Source organism: Sinohyriopsis cumingii, chromosome 7 (assembly GCF_028554795.1).
Source record: "Sinohyriopsis cumingii isolate HCF-2022 chromosome 7, ASM2855479v2, whole genome shotgun sequence".
NCBI lineage: Eukaryota > Metazoa > Mollusca > Bivalvia > Unionida > Unionidae > Sinohyriopsis > Sinohyriopsis cumingii.
Genome location: NC_142967.1, coordinates 112,497,797 through 112,522,217, shown reverse-complemented (window position 1 = coordinate 112,522,217; position 24,421 = coordinate 112,497,797). Strand labels below are relative to the sequence as shown.

The 24,421-nt window shown below is 43.5% G+C and overlaps 2 protein-coding genes across 6 annotated transcripts in view; both read right to left on the bottom strand.

Moving 5' to 3' along the window:
- The window catches only part of LOC149795943 (uncharacterized), an 82,950-nt gene that overhangs the window by 32,389 nt on the left and 26,140 nt on the right, over nt 1-24,421 (bottom strand). The gene's annotated exons all lie outside the window — the stretch shown is intronic.
- On the bottom strand, nt 4,567-6,053 carry LOC149795944 (uncharacterized). The gene is made up of 2 exons (XM_089964157.1): nt 5,671-6,053; nt 4,567-5,223 (listed from the first exon to the last, which is right to left on the bottom strand). The coding sequence occupies exons 1-2, from the start codon at nt 5,939-5,941 to the stop codon at nt 4,652-4,654; spliced, it is 843 nt and encodes a 280-aa protein (XP_089820283.1). The 5' UTR covers nt 5,942-6,053; the 3' UTR covers nt 4,567-4,651.

The window sequence follows — 24,421 nt, the reverse complement described above, 5'->3', positions numbered from 1 at the left end:
TACAGAGTGTACATAAAAAATGTAAATTAATACCAATCGGTGTAGCGACTTGTATCAGTTTGAATCACGCTAGGTTTTTTTAAGTAGTAGGTGAGTTTGACGGTGGTACCAATTCAGATCATATTAGGTTTACGAAAATAGTTAGCCAAAGAGGGAACCAAGCCAATCTGGTTCCCTATTGCATTTAAAGGCAATTTTTGTAGCCCTATGAAGGGCTTTTTGTTTATGCAAAGGTCCCCCTCTGGTCCTCATGTTTTCTGCATGCTTCCGCTGTTCTCTGCTCCTGTTGGGTTGTCTCAGAGAAGTAGAAGCCGTGTATGATTGCGATGTGTCGAGCAGCTTTCGTTACGAGATCGAGGTTGTAGTAGTCGTAGGCATCTTGGTAGTACTGGCTCAGAATACATACGCCGTAGTGCCATTGGATCGGTTGTGGTCTCTGGATTGCTAGGGAGCGCCAATTTAGATATTGAACAGCATTGATGAGATTTCCGGTTTTCTTTATGTCTGTTACTGCTGCGCTGAACCCCAATTCCTTGATTAAGTTTTTTTATACTAGTTGGTAGATCTTCTTGTTCGCTTTCATCGCTGTTTGTAGACAGCTCCAGATTCTCTTCCAGGATAAACATTTTAGCAGGTAGAGGCTTCGTTTGGGGAGTTTTTGCTGGTGCTGGTGTTGCCTGTTTTTTGCTGAGTTTTGCCTTTTCCTCAGATGGTTTTTGTTGTTGTTGTGGCTGTTTCTTTGACTGTACTGGTGTAGTCAGTAAAGCAGTTTTTCCCTCTATCCTGGCCTCTGGAATGGTAGTAGTGGTGGTAGTGGTAGAGGGTGTAGACTGCTGTTGAATGTTGGTCTGTGTAGCCGCTGGACAGGGATCACGTGGTTGCGAGGGCAACTCTCACACCACGTTTTTACTCTGTCTCCAGTTCCGACTTGAGGCCGTCTTGTAAATTTCTTTATCTCTGTCGTTTTCCCAGATTAGAAGTAGAGTTGTTCGCTTAGACTGCGCTCTAATGCTCCAACCTGTGGCAACTGCAAGCCCTAACCCTTGAAGTGCCTTCAGGACTTGTGCTGGGATTACATCCGTCGCTAGCTCCATTGTTCTTGATACGTGTTGCTGCTTCTACGTTCGCTGCAGACTATGATGGTTAGACTGGAAACTGCCCCGGTTTTTAAATATCCCTACACGGTTTTCGAGTCGCACCGTTCAATGAGTGTCATGAGAGGGATAGTAAGAAGTCAAAGAGCATGAATCAAAATTCCTATAGCCAAACAAAAGACAAAGGCATTTTTTCAAAACACAACAATTTTTTATTCAAAATCACTTAACACTAACAAACAACTCTAACATTTTTAGCAATAATCCAACAATATAACATCAAACATTTTTTTCAAATGACAAACATTTTTTTTGCAACTCACACATTATTTTGGACAGACCTGACAACGTTTTGAATGAAATTGTGATTTCCACTGTTGGAAGTCATTAGGCCATTGATGGACACTACGTTTCCTAGCTTGAGACAAAAGATAAGCATAATGGTCACAAAACCATCGATCTACTTTCACATCGTTTCTAGAAGATGAACGAGGATCAAAATGAGTCACTAAATGTTCTAAGGAATAACCCAGGCTGCGATGATACAGAAAATACACACAATATTGTCCACACACCAAGGAATCTGTGCCTTGTAATTTCACATTATTGAATCGGGTGGTCTGAGCATTTCTTCTCATAAAGTCAATGATATCGTTTTCCAAAGGGGGCAATCCATACGAATCGAAATATTCCACACATCCATCTTGAGGAAAGTAGACGGCTACCCAGTGGGTTCCTGGGAGATGACTGTCGTCCGTGTTGATGACATAAGCTTGATGGTCTTGAGGTTTGCGATGAGGGAGTTCATCTTTAGCACAGACGACAGGATTCCAAGAAGCCGTGTACGAGCTGTGGTTCAAAAGGTAATAAAGTTCCCAGGTATCCATGTTTTGTGGGGTTTTTTTTCTTCCTCTTCTTCACAGATAATGATAAGTGATCAATTCGATCCTGACTTTTTGCTTGAAAATGTCTGACAAGTAAAAGGCGTATAGCTTCCTCTCCCCACTCTGATTCAGAAGAGCTTCGATACGATGGATCTCTTGAGTGGTTAATGGTGGACAAGAATGTTCAAGATGAGACTCCAAGCTTCGTCCAGATACTCGTTCAATTTTTCTTCTTGACTCAGCATCAGGCATTTATCATTTAGAATTTGACTGGGATGATCGTTTTGACATCCATAGCACTCTTTCTTGAACAATTCCGTCATTTTTTCGACCAAGTGTTTGGCAAAACAGTAGACTAAATGGGCTTCTTGTTCTGGCCATCTTGACTTCATCATGATAACTTCTTCGTCTTGGGATTCTTCTTCTTCCCCGGTCTCCTCACATTCCATCTCCAAAGTTTCTCCACTAGGCAAAGAGAGATAACAGTCTTCCATGGCTTCTAATAGTCTAGACTGACTTCTCTCAAACTGTTGATTTCTATGATATTGTCAAATTCTGCATACAGGAGGACGTTCACTGTGTGATCTGGAGGTGGATTTGCAAACTGAAGTTCCACACGAATCTGACCGGATTTTATAGGGTGGAAATGTCCCTCGTCGCTGCCTTGGTCTGAAGTGAAATCAAAAGCCCACAAAGCATAGCCTCCTGCATAATCGTGGTACGAAATACCGTGACTGGTGTTGGTTCCTAACTGTCCCGTGGCTTCGTACAGGGACAAATACAAGTAAGAGTTTAATGTTGTTTTTTCTGAGTTCATCGCGGTATAAACTGTCAGTTGCCGACTCACACGGCAAATAACGCCCGAAGGGCGTTATGTAAGCTGTGTGAGTCGGCAACTGACAGTTTATACCACGATGAACTCAGAAAAAACAACGTTAAACTCTTATAATTTAAATTTTAATTATTTTTATGTTATTTTGTTTGCATCATTAAAAATATAAATCTTAATTGAGCGTAGTAATACATGTTTGGGGTTTTTCTGTTACGTAGCTATTTATAGCAGTTATGATTGTCCTGCTTGATCGTAACAAGGTCATCATAATACCAGTCCTTCAACCAAAGAAAGCCCATGTAAGGAACTATAACAATGCTGCCATGATTTTTATATTTTGCCTTAATGGACACGTTTATTCAAAGTGAGAGCTCAATATTTAAAGTCACGATGTCATGGCTGTAAGAATGTATGCATTCGTAGACTGACTGAATGTGATTTGGCAGATTCATCACTGTTCTGACACGTGAGTGATCTAATTTCGCTATTCAAAACCTATTTTCGTGTTCATAAACAAGATAGACTAATACATTTATGTGTATGAGGTTAGGTTATATAAAGTATGTGACCAGTTTGTTAGTTCAGACATACACATATACACAGATCTAATATAATTGAGTATTTATTTTATCCCTTAAGTTATTCCATGATTTGATTAGTGACAATGGTTTATAACCTGATCCATCTCATCAAATGTGTGACATCATTGTTGAAAATAGACAGACACACAAAAGGACAGATGCAAACAGAGGAAAATGCTGATATAGAATGCTCCTAAGCTATGACTTTTTAACTCGGGGGGGGGGATTCAAAACAGAAAGACAATTTAATTTGTTGAAATTTGTGTTTATTGTTTATACACTTTTCTAAGTATAGTGTAACAATAATTACAATACAGCAATATCACTATAAAAATAAAAAATTGTATGACACATTCATGTATTTACTACTTTAATATTTGTGCTTGTATCTAACTATTTGTTATGCATTTTCTTAATATGTCTGTATTTATTCATTGAAAATTGCCATATAATAAAAACCAGGAGTTGTACATGATGTTTTGTAAATTATTATTCTAGCCTGGATAGTTGAGATGGGGCACTTAACTTGAAAATCATGTATTTCCTTAACTTGTTTGCACTTACTCGTTTTAGTTGGAACTAAACAGGAATGTGCAGTTATTGAAATGACAGGTTGATTGTGTAATGAAACCTGTCATAGAGTTCATTGTACTATGTGACAGTGCTTGTAGGTGATTTTGAGCAGATTCAGTGCTAACATTTACTTGATTTGTACTGCTTGAGTCTGTAGTGGTCATTTGAACATTTTCTTGCTTAGTACCGCTTGAGTTTGTAGGGGTCATTTGAACATTTACAGTTGCATGAGATAGCATTGCTGAAGAGTCTTGAGCAGACAATGCTACATTTGAACATACCTTGGAAAGAATGTTGCTCATTTGTTGTTTATGTTGAGTGCTGGGCCTTGTGTATGGTTTCAATGATAGTTCATTGGAGTGGTCAGACAAAGACATAATGTGCCTAGCTGGAAGGTTGGCATCTGTCATTGCATTCAAAGCTGTGACACAAAGAGAGTGAGCAGTATATCTTGCAGATATATGGACATTTTTGCATATGTCAGGCATAAAACAGCTAAATTGTCTCTTTCCAACACATCTTGTTGTGTACCATATTTGACACAATTTGGGATTTTCAAAAGCATTTTTATCAGTGTGACAAAACAATGATTCAGCTTTTGGATTAATGCGTGTGAGGTATTTTACTGACCTGACTGGGCAGTTTTGACCATCAGTTGCATACATTCTCTTGTCAGAATTTTCCTCCTTAGCATTTAAGTCTCCCTGATGGTTTTTTTTTTTGCATAGTTTCATGGGTCAGAATGACATATTCAGCCCCTGTTTCATCACACCTGATTTCAAGACTGTTGGGTGTCAATTGACTGTGAAATTCTAATCCACAAGTAACATAGTGGATGGACAGATATAACCAAATCCTGTATCTGAGTGTGATGGGGTTATCTTGCATCAGGTACTTATTGATTTCATACATGTCTGATGGAGGAATATTTGGTCTGTGTTGAGTTGATCTTGATAAACCATTCTTTGTGTTAAACTTTAATTTTCCATTTAACATGTTATTTGCTTTTCTAAACTCAGGGTCTGTAACAATATTTATTTGACGACCACATTCAACCTGCATGTAGCGATTAATAGCAGCACGGACATTTTTTAATGTGTTTTTATGGTATTCCTCAGCTTGGGCTTCAGGGAGCATCCTCTTTCTTGTTGCGGTGACCTTGGGGGCTGCTTCAGCATAAAATATAGTTAACATTTGGGCCAAATGTGAAGACTCAGCTGACTTCAGATCAATCTCAATATTCTTCTCTTTGCACCATTCTGAAATTAATGTTTTTCAGCATGGTAGTATCTAATTTTTTTAACATTTAAAATATTTAGATCTTTGGGAAGAATCATTCATGCATATATTCTTTTAATTTTTTTTTATTATTTACTATTATATAAAAGATTGATAACATTTTTAGGCTGTCACAAGTATTACTTTAAAGATAAAGCACACGTTATTCACTGCAGAGCAAGTTAAGTCTCATTTTTATTTTAAAAAATGGCATGAATGATTTATAATTAGTTTTTGTTGTTTCTTTTTGCATAAAAATTAACAAAATAATGCCTTTTCATAACATAATTTAAGAAAACAATAAGAGTAAATTAAGTATCAAGCAATGTTACTTTAAGCTTACGTTGATGAACAGTCCAATATACTACTAATTATTATTATTATTATTGTTAATTTATTATGCTTATTAAATGAATGAATAAATCTACCTGCGAAAGTGTTGTAGCCCCATTGAGTATTTTTCTTCGTAGACTTTGAGTACCGCTGTTCAGATATGTTTAAGAGATCTTCCTCTTTAAGTGATTTGAAGCGTTTTGGTTTGTGGTCATCCTTGTTATCAAACGGGAACGGGACTGGTGTTGCTTCATTCAAACTAAATGGTAAATCAGTTTGTGATTCTTCCACTTCAAAAGGCTCATCAAATATGGATGGGTCAAAATTTTCAATATCTTCCTGCATATAATCTATCTGATAAGGCATGAAAAATCTCCAAATTCTGACATATCAGTTTCAGCGTTGGATAGCTATAAATACCGTATACTGGTGACCTTGACCTAGCGCACTTTAAAACATTTTTATCCATATTTTTAACAAATTTCCCCAAAGAAAAAATGATTTTATTCATAAAAGATGAGAAATATCTGTTGTTTTAGTTTTTAAGTTTTAATTCCTTTTGTTTAAATTGTAAGAATGTTCGTTTCCTTTATTGCTTACTTCGTGTCTGCCTTCACTAGCAGTGTTTATATTATGCTGTACACGTGACTCTATTTATAGAAGTGGGTATTCTTAGAAAAGTAGTTCTCCTTACAGTTCATACAGAAATGAACGCAATTCATTTTGATCACGTGGTAAGATTCTGACCAATGGAAATGTTACTTTCCGGTACCAGCTACTGGCATTGCAATTATTCTCAAATAATTCTTCGCGACACCAAAGTTGGGCTCAAAGGGTCGGGTACACAAGGTCCTGCCGTCGCGACTGACTTCGATCTTGGACACATTGTAATGTTGAAACTCAAAAGGATTTTGATCGTGGGTTCCGTCGAAGGCTGAATTCCTGACGATGCCAACAATCAAACGTTTGGGTAACTGTCCTTGGAACAGATGATCTTCGATCATAGATCGCTGTCCAGCGGGAATGGTGAACGTTTTCACTTCTACGCGTCGTATCGGATACTTGGCAGTCGTTCTGCTCAACGTCTGACTGACGTCGTTTCCCACTTTAGGTAACACTTCCACACGATGCACGTAAAGTTGGGCTTCCTGAATGATAGCTTTGTATTCATTGGCATGGGCCATCAAATGGAAAGCGACACTGCTACGATTCAGTCTCAGACCGGATATCCACCCCGTTCAGCAAATACTTTTCTTGTAACCACATGTCCAAATGTAAACGATCCATCAGTTCTAAACTTCTCCCTTGCAGAAATTTCTTACGACGGTCGTCAAACCCCACATTGTGAGGATTGTCATCTTCTGTCAGGACTGTGTCGCTAAACGTGGCTACACCTGCCGTGTCAGGTTTCCATACCACGCAAGCATCCAGATGAATATTCTTGGCTTCTTTTCCGTACGTCAAGAGATTTTCCAGGTAGGCACGATATGGGTAAGTATCCATGCTGCTGCTGACCAGTTTGTTATTCAAGTACAAGTCCACTTCGCTGAACAAGGAATGCATGAAATTGTTGACAGGAGCTACTCTAGCATCGCCTCCTGGATTGGTGTTGTCCGTTTTGATCACTTTCACTTTCAAATACAGGTAACTGCTATTCAGATCGATGTAATCTTCGGGTTGTCCTTTGATTTCACACTCGATGCGAGCGGAATCCGTCAAAGAGGAAACGGGATGAAATTCCACCCACTCTGATTCTTGCATGGCCATCATGGTGGGGGGCATGGCAAGCAGATCCAGTTCCGACTTGGAACAGGCGCAAGACTCTCGGTGCATCATTTTTTTCTCTTTCTCAATAATCGAAAACGTCTAAGTCTCGAACGGTTCTTCTTTTCTTTGCCTTTCTAGCTTTAGACGTGTGAAGTCTGGTGAAAGGGTATTTTCTTCGTCGTCTCTTTCTGCCTTGTCCTTGCTGAATGCCTGACTCGGCAGCGTGCAGGGCATTTATAGGTGTTTCTCGTCGGCCCAAAAGGTCTTTGCCCGTTTGCAACAAGACATTTTTGCCTGCCCTCATGAAGGCTTCTTTAGGATTTTGTTTGTCGATGATGACATTTTGGAGAAATTCTTTGCCTTGCGTCAGTGCCGCATCTTTCAAGGCGTGCAATCCGCGTGTCACCATCGATTTCAACACCGGGGCCACCGAACGAAAGGCTGATTTTAACATATCTCCTAAACCGTGTCCTCGCTGTCAAGCAACTCCTCGGTACACTGGATACATGACTTACGAGTCGTGAGAGAACCGTTTTCGAAAATGGAGTTTCACCGTGACTTTTCCTTTGGTGAATGGAATATTTTGTCCCAGATCTCCTTTTATAGTAATGTTGACCGTGTCCAAATACGACTTGCTAACAGGCAAATAGTGAGGATCTACAAATTCGCGGTGAACATGGTAAGTGTTTCCACCTTCCTCGTCAGCGTTCGTGGCAGAATCCACTTTGAAAGGAATGACACGCAGTAACGGTACGGAGCTGTCTCCCACCACGTTATACTCCACCACATCGGAGTACACAAACATCAAATTCAGTCCTTGGTTCAGTTCTACCGGGGCACGAAATAACTTGCTAAAAGATTCGTTGTCGTAAATGATTGGTAATTCGTTTTTCTTGAGCATGGCCATTTTCATGTCCATGTCTCCGCCCAACATGTCAAACAATTCAGGACAAAATAAAATGGACACGATTTTACTCCCGTCAAATTTCATCAAGAAGCGACGAGCTGCTTTGTGGTATTCCATGGTGACACATTTTTGACACTTTCCAAAGCTTTCAGAAACACGACATTAAACCTGGAGGTTATGGTGCTCACCAAATGTTGACCACTAAAATAATGGCCTGGGGGAACGAACAACTGATAGGTGGTGTACTTTTGATTTTTTGTGACAGGGCTTTTCTTGTTATATTTGCCATAGGTATCCAAGTACTGTTGCAATTGTTCGTCATGAACTTCCACATCAAATTTGTTTTGACTGGGAAGGACATTGAGGACTTGAGTTGGGTGAATGATTTCTACTAAAGCCACTTCCCAATGGGCTTCGTGATCTAATGGGATGGTCTGAGGTAATTTGGCCGTGTAACAGCACAACGTGTTCTTGGGAAACACCTCCATGGAACTGTCACTGGGTAAGGTTAAGTAAAATTGGTTTTGGTGACTCATAATTCCTGAGTTCTGTGACTGTCCGAGGGGTTACTGGACGTCAGAGGCTTGTCTCTGCACACAATAGGGTTGTTGTTGTTATTGGAGTGGTGACTGACACTGGCACTGGACACAAGGTTCCGTTGTTCCCGTTGGAAGAGAATTTCAGGGAGGGATTGGGAAGCAGGTAACCGATGCAACTGCTCAATAAAATGGTCCACAATTGTTTGTCTCCTTGTTGCAAACTCAAATTGGCAATGGCTGCACCGATGACACAATACACCACGAAGATTTGGCAGAAAAAGACGATTTGCGTTTTAGGCACACGTTCTCCACACCACACCCACAAGGGTTGTTTCTGTAAATCTTGCAGAGAAGAACTGGGTGAAGGAGTGGTCGACTTAGCTGCGTTTGTGTGAAAGGGCATGATGGTCACTTCTTTTTATAGTCGATGACTTGCGAAGCGTCGATCCAAGAATCAAAACTGGGTGGATATCCTTTACAACGTACTTTGACTTCTTTGACACGTCGTTTGCCCACTTTACGGGTTCTGCGTTCGAGAATGCTTTCGATGTCGTACACGTTGTCTTCATTTTTGGTGACACGTTGTAATTCGGGCAAAGAAAACGTTCCTTTGAGCACTTCTCCGTTCATGTCTTCTAATTTATAGACGGCATGATGACGGTCATGCACTCGTCCAGTGACACGAAACAATTCGGTCGTCCAGTTAGGTAAGTAACCTTTGTCGAAAGTGCGTTTGGTTTTGCAATGCGTACCCAATCTCCTACGGCCAACACTCCACTTTTCTTGGGGACAGCCCTCGTCGGGGACGTACCAAACAGGCGCTTAAACACTAGCACTTCGTTCTCGGGAGTCACTTCTTGTGGGGCACGTCCAATGCTTCGATGGTAAGATTGGTTGTACGCTTGCACCAGGTGCGGTAAGATGTCGATGTACTTCAGAGTGTGGTGATGCGTAAAATATATCCACATGCGTTCTTTCAAAGTGCGTAGAAAACGTTCCACGATGCTGGCTTTGGTTTCAGGATTCTCGGTGTCAAAAAGATGAATGTCACGTTTCTTTAATTCTTTTTGGAAAGCTTGGTTCAGAAATTCGGTGCCTTTGTCCGTTTGCCATCGAAGAGTTTGACGACCACTTTGTTTCAACAGTCGTTGCAGGGCTCGCACTAACTCACTGCTCGATTTGGAAGTCAAGGGTACGACCCAGGCAAATTTGGAAAAGACGTCGATGACACAAAACAAATATTTGTAGCCGCGATTGTAGCTGGCCAAATGAGAGACATCGGCTAAATCGGCTTGCCATTGATGATCGATGCCTTCCACTCGGGTGCGACTTCTGGAAAACTTGGGTTTGTGTAAAGTGTAGGTAGCTTGTTATTGTAACCATCGTTGCACTTGAGGTAAACGGAGACTTTTTAGCAGCACGATACAATTTTTGAACTCCTGCGTAACCTGCAGGATGGGAGGGATCGTAGTAAATGCAGGCTAAGACTTTTTCCATATTTTGTTTGTGTGTTAATAAGGCACCCACTCTTGGAAGATGCTACTCTTTTTCTCTTCGGGTACTTTCTTGGATTGCAATGCTTTGCGTGTGCGACCAGCAATATGTGTCGCAGAGGAGGATGTCGGAACAGGGGATATCGGTTGTTGTTTCACTTCTGTCTTCACTTCTGTCTTCACTTTCTTTTTCTCTTGTGATGAAGAAGGGGTGGTCATCATCTTTTTAATCCATCCAATTCTGGAGGTAGGTGGTGTTGTTAACTTGCGTACTTTTTCTGGTGGAGTTTGAAACCCTTCTTCTTCTTCTCCTTTTTCTGTCTTGGTCACTGGTAGTGGTGGTGGTAGTACTGGTGATGGTGCTGGGCTTTTCATCAAGGTCTTAAAATCTTTCAGAGTGGGAAGAGCAGTTTCATCTGAGGCTTTCTGGTGAAAGAGTTGCAGTCTTTGCAAGAGTTGACCGTACTTTTCCGATTTTTCTGTTTCGGATAAATCTTGGCGATCCATCAAGGACTGCAATTCGTGTTGTAACTGGGACATTTCGGTCAAATGGGGATTAGGAGGTAAATGCGGGGTGCGTTGTTCTTGCCAACGATGGTATTCCATCCATCGTTTGTAAGGCACTAAAGCTAGTTTTCGTCCTTCCATGGGGTTGTCAAGGGTCGATTCTGAGATCTTGGGACTTCAGAGGGCCTTTTTATCTTGCTCCCACCAATCCTCCCAACATGGTTCCCAAGACTCCTTTCAGCAATGGGCCTAGCAAGAGGGGTAAAATGCCTCCACGTTGGACCAACATATTCTTCTTTAGACGAATGGGAATTTTTTTTTTGGAACCATTTGGAGAAGAACGTGACGATGTTTTCCTAAGCATTGTTTCTGGTGTTTGGACAAAGGGATCGTGCCTTTCAAGACGTTCAAACAACATTCGTACACGGTATCGATTACCTCTTTGGAAGCTGATTGAATGAGTTTTTTTCGTAGGGGTGGAGAAGCTTTGGACAGGACAGATAACATGTCCCCATATTTGACTAAACGTGGAGGTAGTCCTTTCCTTTTCTTTCCTTGGGGTTGTTTAGAAGACAGATGTTTTCTGGAGGGTGACATCTTCAGGAGCACCAAAACACTGATACCCTTACTCGGTCACACACCTTTTTTATACTGGAACGCGTCGCCACTGATTGTCTTTACGTCGTATTAACTTCAGGACAGGCATGACACGTCGTGCAGGGGTACGTAACGGACTAAATCGAGTCAGTTCTTGCTTGGACAAATCCAGTAAACTTTGCAACATGCCCGATCTTTCGTGGACTTTGATTTTGGGAGAAGGTACTTTGTGAGCAGCGGCCACTGCCACTAAATTGGAGGGTCCTGCCACAGGAGAAGTTCTTGGGGTCATCAACGGAGAAGTTCTTGGTGTGATCAAGGTCTACAAGTACTCCTCAGTTCTTGATGACATCAACGGAGAAGTGAATGAACCTGAGGCTACCGGAGACGCGGTCAGCGCCGTGGCAGGTCGTAGTTTGCGAGTGTAAGGTTGCGTCCTTGTCGAAGTGCCTCTCTTGCGACTAGTTTTCTTCTGTGGACTTTTCTTTTTCTGGGGTATTTTTCTCTGTTTCTTTTTCTGGGGGCTTCTTTTCTTTTTCCGGGGTGGTGTCTGTTAAGAGGAGGGTCCCGCCACTGGAGAAGTTCTTGCAGACACGGGTCTCCTTGGGGACCTGGTCTTTGTCTTCTTCTTGGAGCTTCGTTTGACTTTTTTCTTGGGGAGAACTTTGGGGGCATTAGGATCCCATCTTAAGAGAGAGCGAATGATGACTCCTCCTAGAGTACCGCTCCCTCCAGGTTTCAAAATGATTTGTTTTTTGGTTTGAGTGTCGATGCGGGGATCGGCCAGTTGGGTCAAAGCGGCTTCGTTTCGATCAAAAAAGCGTTTGGTTTGATGAGGAATCTGAATGACTCCTTGGAGTAATTGACGTGCCGTCACCGTGAACCATCGTAAGACTTCTTTGAGACTAGCTTCTAAGACACGAGCTCGTATTTGTGGATTTTTTTTCTCGACTGATGCCATACAAGGCACGAATCAATTTGACGGGAAGATGTGACTTAAGGGACGTCATGTTTAAAATGTGTGTGAGACAGACGAAAAGGGTCTGAGGTTTTTATAGATTTTTTCTGCGGAGTGAAATTAAGTCGAGGACGGAGAAGTGTACAGGACAGGCCCTCTGTCTTGGCCCCAGTGGTGAAACAAGTGGGTACGAAATCGCAAATCCTCGGGGGTCGTAGTTTCAAATCGACGAGTAAATAGGCGTGTGGAGTTTGAGTTGCATCGTCGTACGCCTGAGTCAGCCAAGGCGTCCCTAACTGTTTCGCTAAGACTTGCACTTGCGATTTATCTCGAGGGTTTTTAAACAAGACCAAGTAATGTGCATTGAGGCTGATGGTGCGATGGTCTTTACTTTGTTGAAACAAATTTTGAGTGATGTAAACGACACTGGCATTACGATGATGCCCTTTGCGCGTGAGCCACAGTTTAATTTCTTCTTCATCTTCTCCTAACATGTCGTCGAAAATGACCAAATGGGTTTGACGGGAGTCAGAGACGATGCCGTCGTCTTCTTTAGGAATGCCTTCCACAAACACGATGGAATCGCCTTGACTTTCTCGCAAGAGACTGTACGCCGATTGCCACTCTTTGTAACACCACACTATCCGCTGAGGTGGTCGATCGATCAAATGTTGTTTATGTTCGATCAAACGTTTGACGAGGTCGGTTTTGCCTGAACCGCTAGGTCCAGCAATGAGCATGTTAAAGGGATGGCGAAGATACAAAGCCTCCCAACTGGCACGATCTAAGTGTTCGTCGATGACTTTGACAGTAGAGGAAGAGGGAGCAGAGACAGCAGAAGTAGCCATAGTGTCAGGAATGTCACTTGTGACACGAAAACAAACAAGACAAGTGTTTATATACCTTTTTCAGGACACGTTTATTGAATGTTTTAAACATGAACACGAAAGACAAAAATATATAAAAGCCAAAGGCTTAAGTACAACGATAAATGGCACATGATAACCATCAACGTGGAATAAACACAAGTGTCTGTACAACATGTTTTGGGTAATGTTCTGACCAGTTCTATAGGGGGTAAGGTCACACAAGTGTCCTCCCGAAAGGATCTTTCAGGCATGTCCACGACAGTCCTGTCCTGGGTGATGGGTTCTTCTGGCACTGTCACTAACACAGGTTGAAAAGTAACTTTTTTTCCTTGAACAACTCTCGTGCATACTGGGCCACTTCCTGGGTCCAAGCCTCAAAATCCCCCTTTTTCCAGCCACGGACATCTGTCCAATGGGGGTGTAAGTTACAAGCTACACACACATCGTCATACATATCTTCGGTAGCTAAAAGTTGACGAATCTTTTTTTCCTGTTGTGGTCGAGAAGTATCCAGATGAAAACGCAAGGCTTTGAGCAAAAGGAGTCTTTCGTGACCATTTAAGGCCATTGGGGTGATAAGTACTGTTCGTAAAGAGTCCACAAGGAATCGGCTGGTAAACGAAATCCCAGAAAACAAGTCACTAAGACACAAACCATTTGTCGACCCAAATTGAGTGGATACAGTTCTTGTAATAATTGATGGTAATGATCCATGGTTTGAATATGGTCATTGAGTTCCTTCCACGGAATCTGTTCAATCACTTGTGACATAAGCCGTGGCATGGATTCCTGATTTTATAGTCTCTTTATTTCGGAAGCAATAAAGGTACTTTCTAACTAGACATCTTCGTTCTCCAGTAGGGAATCTAAATCTTGCATACTGTAACCTATACTTCAGAGTTTGTCTTGATGTTTCGTCTTCCGCTAAGCAGATTCCACGTAAAATATGTTGGCAATCCTTTAACTCGTCTTCCTCAATACGTTGCTCTAGGTGAATCTCGAAGTAACCAAAATTACGAACATTTAGTTCATTCACTAACTGAAAGTGATGAACAAGGTCTGACCACTGATACAATTTCTGACGAATCAGTCCTCTTATACCATTCATGTACCAGTGGTTAAAGATCTGGTGACGTAACGGATGCAATTGTTCTTTACGTTTGACTTGTATTTTGACCAGCTCTCGGTAAATGCGTTCTCTCAACTCCACAGGCAGAGCACGAATGTTCTCTTGTAAAGTATCCATGAATAGGTCAGTCCGTACAATTCACAATCTTCTCCTAGAGCAAAAGTAATCAACATAGTGAGCAATTTCTGGCCACTGCCATTCAGGGTAACTTCCAAGAATCTCATTGAATTCCTTTGATGTAAACGGTCTAGAGTAATATAATAGGACGAATGCACACTTGACCCAGAGAAATCTAACACACTGGTTGACTTTTTTCACTTTCCTCTTGTGAATTTCTCGGCACAAAAGTTCTACAGTCACCCATTGAGATTTCACTCTGGCAAACCCCTGCCAAACTTCCTTGTAAATCTTCTCTTGCAGTTCTTTAGATAATGATTCAATATCGTTTTTGAAATGAAGTTTAAATACTGGTCTCGGTGATGTCCAACATTTGACTCCTAAGCAATCTGGTTTCTTCTTCTTCGTCAACGACATGGTAAGTTACTCCAATGTCTCGGTCCCACTAAGGATAAGTAATGACATTTCGGTGACCTTCGAGCATGTTCTAGGTAGGCCGAATCTTGCGGTTCCCAGTGGTGAAGTGACACACCGCAACTGAAGCACTTGACTTTATCCCCTTCGCCCAAGTAGAAAAATCCGGCTCTGGCTAATTCTTCGAGGGTCGGTCCTCCCAGATACTTAGGCCATTTTCCTTTGAACGATTGAAGACAATTTTCAAAGTCGCAGTATTCCGACAAACGCACAGGGAACGAATATTCGTCTTTCACAGGTTCGTTTCGATGAGGGTTTGGTGACACGGACAGGAGTTAGCTCAGGGCTGGATGACATCCGTAGGGAGGTAAACGTGAAGGTCGACATTCACCTTTAAAACGAAACCCAGTAAAGTGTCCAAGAGGACGAGCGGCATCGCTTTCGCATCCCTCAGGTTTGACACGCGCAGCATCACTTTCCATGATAGGGGCAGTGAGAACAAAGTTCCCATGATGCTTTACGGCATCGCTAAGGTCACAGCATACAGCATTGTTCCCATCGCAAGGCTCACAATGGCATTCCACTTCAGAAGCCCCAAACTTGAATTGTGCCTGTCTGAACTTGTTTTGTGTTTCTCTCAAAGTATTCATCTTGTTCGCTTGGACTTAGTAATCACAATGAACTATCGATCTTGCCTAGGGTTCCTTTTTATATACAGACCAATACCGACGTTTCCATACGGTAAGGTAAAATGATTGGGAAGTCGCACTAGCTTCTGGTACACGATTTGATAGACTTTTTTCTATGGGTCGACTGACGATGTGGTGAGTGGGTAAACGTACAATCTTGTTGGGTTGATAGGTGGTCACTTTAAAGTATTCATCTTCTCTAGACTGAAAAGCTTCTTTCAATACGCCAAAGTTGACCACTCGACTGGTACGATAATTCAGAGTCAATCCTTTCACTTTACACGTCGTGTGCACTTCTCCTTGTTTGTCCCGGTATTCGTAACCGTAATTGTTAGGACCACCACTGGCGAAACTTAGAATCTTGTCGTCGGGGTGCTCGTCTGTCCAGGCTCCTAAACGGTCTCCTTCGATGTCAGGGTGCTGTTGACTCGGGTGATGGATGTAAATGCAACTGTCCGTGTCAAAGTACAGGACACGTTCCCCTAACAGTTCTAAAGCTTCGTACAATTTTAAGCGAACATGAGCTGTCACGTAAGCCGCAATGATGACATTTCCAAAGGGGTCGTCTTGTACAAAGTCCAGATCTTCTTCGTAATTCACTAAGATCAAATCCTCGCGAACGACGTCCACGTGTTTCATGAATTTGGTTTTGCGTGCATCATCTGGAAGTAGAGGGAAGGTTCTGTCAAATATTCCGTCTTGGGTAAACACGGTCGTTGTGCCATTTTACCCCACAAGCAATTTAACATCACTTTGGCAAACGATCGCCTGCCTTCGTTTTTCTCGATGTGATCTAAAGTGATGCCTTCTTGTGCCCAGTATTTCTCTTTGAATGTCTTTTGGTCTTCGGGAGTGTGACACAAGGAAGGATATCCACTGCCTTCTTGCTTCAGTTTCAAAAAGGCATCCACGTAGTCTGCGAAAATGCCATTCTGAGGGGGTCACCCTTGTGGTATTGTTGTGTCTTGGGAAAGTGACAAATTTCGTACACTTCTAACAGTTGGTATCCCATATCCAAAGCTTTGAACAATTCTACGCTGACCGAGGTCCCCGTCAAGGCCCGTTCTTCCTGGGTGTGCTGACAAGGTTGATCTTGGTTGCACGTTTCCGCACAAGTACGACACAAAGGAAACATCAGTTTGCCTTGGCAATGGTGAGGTAAAACAGGATGGTATAGGTTCGTGGGAGGCAAAACTTTGTACTTGATCAAGCCTTCGTATTGTCGAATGTTTTTCATTTCGATATGTTCGGTGAACAATTGCTGGTGTCCTGCAGGAAAGCGACAATATTTGTACACGTAGGGATACAGCGAACACACGTCCAAGTATTTGATTTCTTCTCCTTTCTCTTCGTCGGCTTGGTACAGCAAACAGGTGGCATTGGTCTTTCCTCCGTACAAACTATCCCTCGGGTTCAGGGGGTCCATGAACTGGTAGCTTTCCACGAGGCGTTTAAACTCGGGATCGATTTCCAAACTGTGATCGTATTCGTGTTCCCACATTTCCACCACTTGGTACCCTTCCTGTTCTAACTTTAGGCGTCGCTGACAAGTGTCCTGGTACAAGTCTTCCATGGTTCGTTGTAAAAACTGATTTTTAGTGCTACGATCAGGGTAACAGACGAGGCATCCGTGAAATAAGCAACCGTTAAACTCGTACACGATCTTGGGGTTTTCTAAGTCCCAGCCATCGACCGAATGCGTTACGATGGTCTTTTCGCCCTCTCCGTTGCGGACATGCTGGATCCACTTGTCTTCCTTGTCGCACAAGTAATGTAACCAGCGTAGGGCTTTGACCGAGTATTGTCGTTTGACATAGTTGGTCGTTTGAGGACTGATGAGAGCCACGGTGTTTTCAGGCATGAATCGTTGTCGATACACTAAGGAACACGCTTTGGCAATGGTGCAAGCTTCTTTCAAAGGATCGACCCCTCCGTGTTCCATGAACAGTTCTCGAAATTTTCCACAGCAACGCCGTAAAATGTCCACGTCGGAACGACAATACTTTAGCATTTCTTCCTGAAAGGGTCCGAGGCGTGAGCCTGGTACCAAGCGTAGAAAGCGTCTCGTTGTTCGGTACGCATGTTGTCAGCGTCGTAATAGTGAGCCTCAGGTAAATGGGGTAGAACGGCGTGTTGATTGGCTTCCGTATTTAAAAAGTGAGGAAAATACCCTTTAGCCATTTCTGTCATTCCAAATGTTTTAGGCATTCGGCTCAATGGCATGGCCAAATAGCTCATCGAATCTTTAAACTGTACTTGTCCCACTTGATTTTGGCTCCGTTCAAAGTGACTTTAGAACGCTCGGTGCCTTGTTCCGTATAGTATCTGAGAAGAAACTGTCCATCGTATCCGGAGAAATTGTGAGTCATCACCGTGGCATGACGATGACAATTTCGGTAACGTTCGATCTCCTCTTTGCTCCACGCCTTGTCGATGGGGTCTAAGACCCATTTGGCAAAATCATTTAGCGTCTTTGGTCCTCGAAAGATTTTTTCACGCCCTCCAGGAATTTTGCTGCAGTGAGGGCAATGACTGAAGATAGGTTCTTGAATGCACTTCTCGCACGCTCGATGAGCCTCGCAGAAATTAGAAATGTGAATGCCAGTCTCTTGCATGCATTCGAAATCGAAAAAGATGAAATTGTCTTTCTTCTTGTGACCGTCCACATTCTCTGGTTGGGGTTGGTATTTTTGCACGTAACATTGGTGTTCCAAGTCCACGATGTGATGACAAATGTGACATTGTTTCTTTCCTGAACATACGTGTGCCTTGGCACTGTTGGTACGTATGCCTTGTCCACACGTAGGGCACAATCTCAGGAGTTGACAAGTACATTTCTTCTGTGAACCTTGCGTCTTCAGATGTTGTTGGTAACAGGTAGGGCTGACAAACGTGTGCAGACAAGCAGGACAATGCATTGGTTCTTGCCCTTCGTTCAGACAATGTTGAAAGGCCAAACATCCTGAGCATTTCGATCCACAATGTTTGTATTGTTCTCGATTATTATAACCACGGTCACATTTCTCACAGTAATATTTGTATCCCAGGAATCCAGTGATACTGGTAATGGTATCGAAATGTTCATCGTGATGATAAAGGTGAATGTATTTTCCGTCCTTAAAATCTTGGCCTCGAAACAACAGAGGCCCACGCACTTCTTGAGGGTGCACTTTCAAGGTGTAGCGTGGAGCTAGGGTATCTTGCAATTTTTGCATCTCGGGAATGCCACAGGGTGAGTCTTTGGGCAGGCCTGTTTGTTGTAACAGAAGTTCTTCTTCGTTTCGTTGTTTGGCTCGATTTGATTTTCGGATGTTCTCCCATTCTCTTTTCCATTCTGCCGTGTCGTTCTTGTTGGCATAGGTTCGTCCCACCACGATAGCCCTGGCTAAACACATCTGGTCTTGAGGGTTATTAATTCGGACGAGGCTTGTTTTGGTGTTACGAAGGCCGTCCACCAAAAAGACCTTTTTGCGTCCAGTCCCTTGAGTAGGAGAGACGTGGGTCATGTCCAGTGTGGCTTTTCCATCGGTGATGTCAAACTGGTCATTGGATTGTTGTACGTGTTGAATCTTGTCTATGATTTTGGAAGCGGTCAATTCTGCAGGGCTGCTAAACCAGGTCCAAATAGGGGATTTCAAACCGTCGTGTTGTATGGACAGTCTCAAGCGATCGTCTTCTTTGGGTTGACATTGTCGCTTGAGTGTGGTAAGCAAAGAATCCCACACCCCGGTGATGAACCCTTCTGATTTCTCTAACGGTACTTCAGCCTTGAAATCTTTAAACTTCCCCGTGTATTGTAAGCCGTGGTTCTAAATTTTCTAGAGGAGCGCTTTTCCGTCTCTCGAATGGAATAGTACTTTTCAGGGTTGACTACGGGTGGTGAACTTTGTTTAGAGGGTTTGGATTCTGGTTCACTCATGTCCTCTTCAAAATCACTGGCATGAATTTGTGCCAAGACTTCAGCCCTGGTACGAGGCGATAGATCACGTTTCTGCCTCTTACTTTCTTCTTCTTTCTTCTCAAATGAATTGGATCGTTTCATCTTGAGTACAAAACGTCAAATGACTAAAGTTTAAACACCATAGACTAATTTATAGTCATGGCAGACCAGCGTATATAAAAGGGTGTATGTCCTGTCCTTTCACTAATCATTTCACTCTCAAACCGAGCACAACGATGGAAGAGACTACACAAATCGAACATTTTATCAGAGCTTTGCGAGGGGTCATTAGAAAATTCTCTTCAGACCAGCCGACGGACTACTCTCCTTCCTTGCGAAATAAAAGTCAAGATACTTGCTATATCTGTCAGAAGAAAGGGCATTGGTCTTCAGAGTGTCCAGACCGTCAGAAAAGACAAAAAGGGGCTAGAAAAGACAAAAGTCAAGATACCTGTTATTATTGTCAAGAAAAAGGACATTGGTCTCCAGATTGCCCAAAAAGAAACAAGAGGAGTCAGAAGAAAAGAGGGATTCTTCAGAAGAAGAAAGGGATTCTTCAGAGGAAGAAAGCAGCCAGGTAAAGAAAAAGAAACAGGAGAAGAAAATAAGAAGGGAAGAAAGTGAGGAGGAAGAGGAGGAAAAGAATGTGACGGTGAAGGAATTAAAAAAACAGAGAGACTAAACAATGAGGCAAAAGAAGTCTATGAACTTTTTAAAGTGCTATGTTGTGAATTGTGAATTGGATTGTAAATATTTATAAAAGAATAAATTAGGTATAAAAAGGTAAGTGTCTTTGGGTTTTGATTTTAAAATAAGAACGTACACTCACACACTCATAAACACGTACTATAGGGGTAAAATGTTTTTTTTTTTCTTGAGTTATTGGCAATTGAAAGTCTATCTCTTTTCGAGAAATGTGGGTGGCCCTGAAAAGGGTCTTTTTGGTGTAGGGGTGAGTTTAAGCAATCAACTTTAACTGCCTTAAGCCTTTGCCACGGCCAAGGCCTACTTCTGGACTGCGTACTGTTGATGATGATGACGATTTGGTTGAAATCACTAAGGGTGGCACGGTAGGCTTAGTCACAGGGTTGGAGTGTTTAGCTCCGGAAGGTCGTATTCTCTTCGGTCGTAATAAAGAAGTCTGATACATTTGTTTCAGACTTCTTAACTCCGCTAAAATGTCTAACAATACCGTGACCGTTTGATTTTCACACCCTTGTTTCTTTGCTGCTGCTTCTTGTTGTTGTTTTTTTCTTACCTCTTCTTCTTGCTGTTGTTGCTGTAGGAGAAAAGCTTGTTCCGCTTCCTTTTGCTGTTGTATAAATTTCTCCAATTCTTCTTTCTGTCTCTATCTAAAATTCTCCACGTGCGGTAATGAAGGAGACGAAGGTTCCGGAACAAATTCTTGCGAGGTAAGAAAATCCAACAAATCCCAATTCACCTCTTCTGAAAGTAAGTCCGGGTTTCCTTTAGTGGTCTCCACTGCTGGTGCACCCCAACTGATCGTTTTCTGAGTTTCCGTCATGTTGAATAACTGTCGCATAGATTGACTGCACACAAGCGCTAACGAATCTATATGGACCACGTGACGTCACAGACTGCTCTCTTCGGATTGGATGCGGGCTGACTGAATTTTCTAACGCGTGTTAGAATTGGTCAACAAACTCAATCCGTTTCAAATCCTACCTCTACCTATAAATAAGCGCAGTTCACTGCATTGATTCACCTGTTCTCGGCGCCTCAGCATGTGGACCGACGTACACTCATCCACCCTTGTGTCAACGATGATGTTCCGGACGGACATACCCATGTATGTCCGATCCAACTGGACAGTTGTCCATAGGACAGACACCAGTCTGTGGATACGTAGGATCTGCGTAGAAAGACAAGGATGCCTCAAAAGAGTCCTGATTTACGGTCCTACAGTGAGACGCAGCCTAAGGACAAGAAGAAGACTATTGTGGTGCCCCTTATGTTAATGGATACATTGACATAAACCCAAAGGCCCTTTTTAGGGCCACTCGAATCTCTCGAAAAGAGATAGACTTTCAATTGCCTACCCCATTTTTTTATTTTTTATTTTTTTTATTTTTATTTTTGTTTAATTTTTTTATTTTAAAAAAAATAGAGACCCCTCCCTGTTTCAGTTTTCACCTGTTCCCTTTCGATAGACCCATCAGGTCGGGACCCTATTCCATTTCCCCTTGTCCCTAGATAGACCCACACTCTATTCCCATGTTAAATTCTCCTTGTCCCTAGAATGGATATTTTTTTCTCCCATGTTAAATTTTACATATTCCCCAGAGTGGATATACCCTTTTTAACATGGAAGTTCCCTAGTCCCTAGGGTGTCCCCATTCACTACTAGTGGGAGAGAAGCGCCCCAATCCTCCAAAAATGCTCCATACGGCTTGCGTGTCTGACTGCCTCTGTCAACTAAAATCCAGCTCCTGGCCTTCGCGAGTGGCTTAGATTTGAAGCCCGGCAGACCATGTTTTCCACTAACAGGAGAAGGGGTCAAGGCGGCCCACTGGCGCCTTAAAACCAGTTGCTTCGGGTAGATGGGACTCATAAACCTTGGATGGTAGCTCATCTAGTAGAAGGAAAACTCCGATTCCAAACCTCTGCTGCCTTGTGTCTATACCCACTCATGGGAAAGGCAAAGGGAGTAAACCCCTACAGAAATCCGGAGATGGATTCCTAAGGTGGTCTGACATTGACTTCAACGTCATTCCGGCAACTCCTGCGACGCCGTTGGTGCCAAGCTGTATCGGTATTCGTCGTTCCCTTGGGCACACCAGCTGCGTGGACAGGGGGGATCTGCTGCATGGACAACAGCTGATTCTCCATACCACCCGGCCCAGGCTTCATAGCTCCACTGGAGAGGACACTCCAGCGTCGTCGTACGGCGTCGGCACAACACAAGAAGTAGCAGTTTACCGGTTCTAAGTCAAAGCTCGATTGGCGTAGAGCTTGGCCCCAGGGGTTACTTCTGACGGCGGGAGAGATCACCAGGTCTCACTGGACAACTACCGCCCGCTTCAAGCTGGGCAGCCCCCAGTCAGTAAGTTGCTGCCCGCCATGGCCTGCCTGCTTCACTGGGTGCGTGGAGCTTAGAGAACCATCTCGACAAGTGAGCCACAAAACTCTGCACCAGGAAAGACTAAAAGAAATAAGAAGATTCCAACTCTTCGTTTTGCAACCTGGAACATCAGGACCATGTGTCCTGGATTGACTGACCTACAGCAATCGACGATTCACGGAAGACTGCCGTCATTGACAGAGAACTCTCCTGACTGAACATCGACATTGCCTGCCTCCAGGAGACCCGACTGGCTGACAGCGGCACTATCAGTGAAGCCAATTACAGGTTCTTATGGCAGGGGAAGCCCTCGGATGAATCTAGGCAGCATGGTGTAGGCTTTGCCGTCAAGAACACGCTAATCGCCTTCATTGAACCTCCATCATCAGGTACTGAGAGAATCCTTGCCCTCCGGCTGTCAACATCCTTAGGCCCGGTCAACATCTTCAGCGTGCACGCCCCAACCCTCTGCTCCACCTACGAGGAGAAAGACATGTTCTATGGGGCTCTGGATCAGGTAATATCCAGTATCCCCAACAATGAAAGCCTTTACTTACTAGGAGACTTCAATGCTAGAGTGGGAGCTGACCATGAGGACTGGTCCACCTGTCTCGGCTTTTACGGAAGGGGCAAGATCAACGAGAATGATTAGCGACTGCTGAAGATGTGCTGCTCCCACAGCCTATGTGTGACCAACACTTTCTTCAAATGCAAGGAGATCCACCAGGTGTCGTGGAGACACCCACGTTCACGCCACTGGCACCAGCTAGACCTCGTCATCACCAGGCGTGCAGAACTGGCCAGTGTTCTCCTCACCCGCAGCTACCACAGTGCCGATTGCGACACGGACCATTCCCTCGTGGCCAGCAAGGTACGAATATTACCCAAAAAGCTGCAACACGCCAAGAAGAAGGGTCACCCACGCATCAACACCGGCTGTGCAAGCAACCCAGAGAAAACAGCAGTTCATCAGCAAACTGAAGGAAGCACTCACCAAAGTGACCCCTGATGACACCATTGACTCCAAGTGGTCCCATATCCGTGACTCTGTGTACAATTCAGCCATCGCAACTTACGGGAAGAGGGAGCGAAAGAATGTCGACTGGTATGAGGCAAACTGGGAGGAGATGGAGCCCGTGACTGAGGCAAAGAGGAAAGCCCTCCTGGCATACAAGGCTGCACCTAGCCCCAGAACATTTCAAGCCCTCAGGATTGCATGGAACATCACCCAGAAGACCGCCCGCCGATGTGACAACACCTACTGGCTGAACCTTTGCAAAAGTACACAGACAGCTGCCGACACCTGGGATACAAGAGGAATGTATGAGGGTATCAAAAAGGCAACAGGCCCCCCCCCTCCCAGCTACAAGACCACCCCCTCACGTCCAAGACGGGCGAGGTCATCACAGACCAGGGGAAACAACTGCGGAGATGGGTTGAGCACTATCTCGAGTTATATGCAACCCTAAACAATGTCACTGGAACTGCCCTGGACGCCATTCCAGACCTGCCTGTCATGGAGGAGCTAAACACACAGCCCACCCTGGAAGAGCTCGGCGAAGCCGTCGATTGCCTTACCTGTGGGAAGGCTCCTGGAAGCGACGGCATTCCGCCTGAAGTCCTCAAGAGCGGAAAATCAGCACTACTCCAGCCCCTACACATACCCCTCTGCCTTTGCTGGGAACACCGATACATCCGACAGGACATGCGTGACGCCAACATCGTCACTTTGTACAAAAACAAAGGAGACTGTAGCGACTGCAACAACTATCGGGGCATTTTCCTCCTCAGCATCGTCGGAAAGGCTTTCGCCCGTGTTGCCTTGGCGCGCTTGCAGA

Bases quoted from the DNA above. Each gene is read 5' to 3' on its own strand.
- LOC149795944 (XM_089964157.1), bottom strand. From the start codon at position 5,941: ATGCCTTATCAGATAGATTATATGCAGGAAGATATTGAAAATTTTGAC. The intron at 5,224-5,670 runs GTAGATTTATTC...CATTAATTTCAG, and splicing joins GGGCTACAACACTTTCGCAG to AATGGTGCAAAGAGAAGAAT.